General features: G+C 64.1%; 2 protein-coding genes across 2 annotated transcripts in view; one reads left to right on the forward strand and one right to left on the reverse strand.

Annotated features, from left to right (window-relative positions):
• The window catches only part of Scap (SREBF chaperone), a 43893-nt gene extending 42197 nt beyond the window's left edge, over positions 1 to 1696 (forward strand). Inside the window, exons 16-20 of the mRNA XM_033762703.1 lie at positions 258 to 528; positions 605 to 768; positions 860 to 940; positions 1052 to 1258; positions 1331 to 1696. Coding sequence (XP_033618594.1) covers positions 258 to 528; positions 605 to 768; positions 860 to 940; positions 1052 to 1258; positions 1331 to 1576 — 969 coding nt within the window. The 3' untranslated portion in view covers positions 1577 to 1696. The remainder of the gene's footprint in view (positions 1 to 257; positions 529 to 604; positions 769 to 859; positions 941 to 1051; positions 1259 to 1330) is intronic.
• A 150-nt stretch (positions 1697 to 1846) lies between these two features.
• Positions 1847 to 3124, reverse strand: part of Ptpn23 (protein tyrosine phosphatase non-receptor type 23) — a 32787-nt gene continuing 31509 nt past the window's right edge. The window contains exons 22-25 of the mRNA XM_019207475.1: positions 2985 to 3114; positions 2776 to 2914; positions 2569 to 2682; positions 1847 to 2499 (exon numbers count right to left, since the gene is read on the reverse strand). Of these exons, the coding sequence (XP_019063020.1) occupies positions 2023 to 2499; positions 2569 to 2682; positions 2776 to 2914; positions 2985 to 3114 (860 nt within the window). The 3' untranslated portion in view covers positions 1847 to 2022. The remainder of the gene's footprint in view (positions 2500 to 2568; positions 2683 to 2775; positions 2915 to 2984; positions 3115 to 3124) is intronic.

Consider the following 3124-nt stretch of genomic DNA (forward strand, 5'->3'; position numbering starts at 1 on the left):
CGGCAGCTTCCGTGGCATGGCCAGGACTCCCTGGCTGCCCGCTCTGCGCCAGCTTCCGGGACGTGGCCTCTCGCCACACCCTCAATTCTCCGCGCAGCTGATGGACGTGCATGGCGGCCTCGGCCTGCCGCTAGGATTTTGTGGCAGGGGACATTCCCTGCTTCGTGGGGAACAAAGGGAGTGGGCTGCTCGCAGACGGGCCCCGGCCCTGCTCATCTTCCCAGCAGTGGCCCCGGCTGCTTGCGTTTGTGCTTTAGTGTACAGCTGTGACACTGGCCTGGGGCACCGCGCAGTGCTCACGTGACCTTCGTGGGCAGTGTTACCTTCACTCTACAGATGACCCTGAGTCTGGCAAGGCTGCTCTCGCCGTCCTGTGCATTCCCGCCTTGGCCATAGCCCCTCTCCTGTCCAGTCTTACCGAGAGCCACCTGCATCTCTTTTCCAGGGTCGTGGCTGCTCGGCTCAATGGCTCCCTGGATTTCTTCTCCCTGGAGACGCACACGGTCCTCAGCCCACTGCAGTTCCGAGGTGAGGGTTGGGTTGGGCAGCAGGCGGTGCCCACCAGGTGCCTGGCACAATCCCTCACCTGGCTTGTTGTTCCCAGGGACCCCGGGGCGAGGTAGCTCTCCCCCGTCTCTACTGAGTGGCAGCGACCCAGTGGTCTGCCGCCTCACCCACACGGTGCCCTGTGCGCACCAGAAACCCATCACGGCTCTGAAAGCCGCAGCTGGGCGCCTGGTGACTGGGAGCCAGGACCACACCCTAAGGGTGAGTACTGTGTCGGGCTGTGGCAGAGCCAGGGCAGGCGGCACCATCACATGTACCTTGGGAAAGCCCAGAGCCACCTGTCCCACTCCAGGTGTTCCGTCTGGAGGACTCCTGCTGCCTCTTCACGCTGCAGGGCCACTCAGGGGCCATCACAAGCGTCTACGTGGACCAGGTGGGAACGGGCAGCAGGGAGGCCAAGCTGGCTGGTGGCCTAGATTTGATTCCTGGGAGCTGAGGCAGGGTCCTCACCAGTGACCCAGTCTCCCTTGGCCTCTTCCCCTAGACCATGGTGCTGGCCAGCGGAGGACAGGATGGGGCCATCTGCCTGTGGGACGTGCTGACGGGCAGCCGGGTCAGCCACATGTTTGCTCACCGTGGGGATGTCACGTCCCTCACCTGCACTGCTTCCTGTGTCATCAGCAGCGGCCTAGATGATCTCATCAGCATCTGGGACCGCAGCACGGGCATCAAACTCTACTCCATTCAGCAGGTAGGCAGGTGAGCCGGCAAGGGGCCTGGGGCCAGGACTCTGGACCCTGAGTACCCTGGCCTTGCCTTCCAGGATCTGGGCTGTGGTGCAAGCTTGGGCGTCATCTCTGACAACCTGCTGGTGACTGGTGGCCAGGGCTGCGTCTCCTTTTGGGACCTGAACTACGGGGACCTGTTGCAGACTGTGTATTTGGGGAAGAACAGTGAGGCCCAGCCTGCCCGCCAGATCCTGGTGCTGGACAATGCTGCTATTGTGTGCAACTTCGGCAGCGAGCTCAGCCTGGTTTATGTGCCCTCTGTGCTGGAGAAGCTGGACTGAGGGTGGGCAGCATCGCCCTGGACCCACAACAGCTGGGCAGGAGCGGAGCAGCTCCTGGCAGTTGCCTTTGAATTGTCCTGCTCCTGGACTGTCATATTAAACTTTAAAACAAAATGGTACGTGCCCAGGACTGGAGTTGCTTGTGTCACTCCCTGCTCAAGAAAGCTGTTGACAGGGCAGCAACAGGAGTCAGGTATGCAAGCCAATGGGGCCGCCTGTCATCAGTTCGTGCTGTGTTCCTGGGCTGAGGCAGCAGCACTGGGCAGACACTGGCCACAGAATAGGTTGGTTTATTTCAATAGCAAAGAGCTGAAAAACATCAGGTCCCACCTGATAGGAGGCCACAGTGTGTCCACCCTCGGTCAGCCTGAGCTAGGTGGGTCTGCGGCTGCAGGAGCAGGGCGAAGGAGACAACGTAGTTTTAGTGTGAGGACTGGCAGAAAGGCTTAGGTCTTATTAAGGGTCCAGAGTGGATCCAGAAGGCTGAGGGGGTCGTCCAGGGCCTGGGCAGCGCGCAGGCCCTGCCCATTGTGGGCCTGCAGGAAGCTCTGCTTGCTCATACGCTGCTTCCCGCGCAGGGAGCTGTCCAGGGAGAAGGCCTCAGGGGTCAGGGAGGCCAGCAGCTCCAGGGAGGAGGACGGGGGCGCTGTGCTGGGGGCTTCAAGCACCGCCTGCTGCTCCTCTGGCTGGGGGGCATCGGGCAGGGGCGAGGCAAGGGGTGGTGGGGAAGACGGGGCAGGCACAGGCTCGGGGAGGCTGGCAGGCAGCGGGCCTGGGGTCTCTGTGGCGCTTGGCTGCAGCGCAGCCGGGGAATCCAGGCCTCCAGCAGGCCTGATGCTGAGCTTGGCGATGGTGGCCTGGATGGAGCTGATGGGTACATCCCCACCGAGGACCAGGTCCTGGGAGTCTGGAGGCAGCTGGCTCTGAGGAGAGGCGGGTGAGCACAGGTGTCCCAAGGCTGAGGCCCACCCGGAACTGGGGAAGCCCCTTACCTTCTGGTTGGTGCCTGCAGCTGCCGCGGCCTTGCAGGGGGCGGGCACACCATGGCGCTGTAGCACCTGCTCCACGTGCCGCACCACTGCCTCGTGACAGAACCTGAGGTGCAGCTACAGTGGGGGAAGCAGGGGAAGCCGGGTCAGCGGGGCCGGGGCCAGGCCCCAGGCCCATCCGCCCCACCCGCCCCAGGGCACAGCGCTCACCTTCTCCTGCAGCATGTGCTTCCTCTGCTGCCGCATGCGCCGCACCAGCTGGGGCAGCTGGGGGAGGCCGTTCCCAGCCTCCACCTCCTGTACAGCCGCGTAAAGCAGCGCGAAGGCCCCCGTGCGGCCCACACCAGAGCTGAGAGAGAGGGGGCAGTGAGGCCGGGCCGAAGCCCAGGAGGGAGGACCCTGGGCAGCAGCCGCCCTACCTGCAGTGCACGACGATGGGCGTGTGCAGGGGCCGCTGGTGCAGGTAGTGTGCATGCACCTCCTGGATGAAGCGGAGCAGGTTGCCGGGGCTGTCGGGCAGGCCTCTGGGGGTGGCGGGGCAGTGAGAGCCAGGCCCACC

This window comes from Fukomys damarensis, unplaced genomic scaffold (genome assembly GCF_012274545.1).
Source record: "Fukomys damarensis isolate Sample0158 unplaced genomic scaffold, DMR_v1.0_HiC HiC_scaffold_12, whole genome shotgun sequence".
NCBI classification, from domain to species: domain Eukaryota; kingdom Metazoa; phylum Chordata; class Mammalia; order Rodentia; family Bathyergidae; genus Fukomys; species Fukomys damarensis.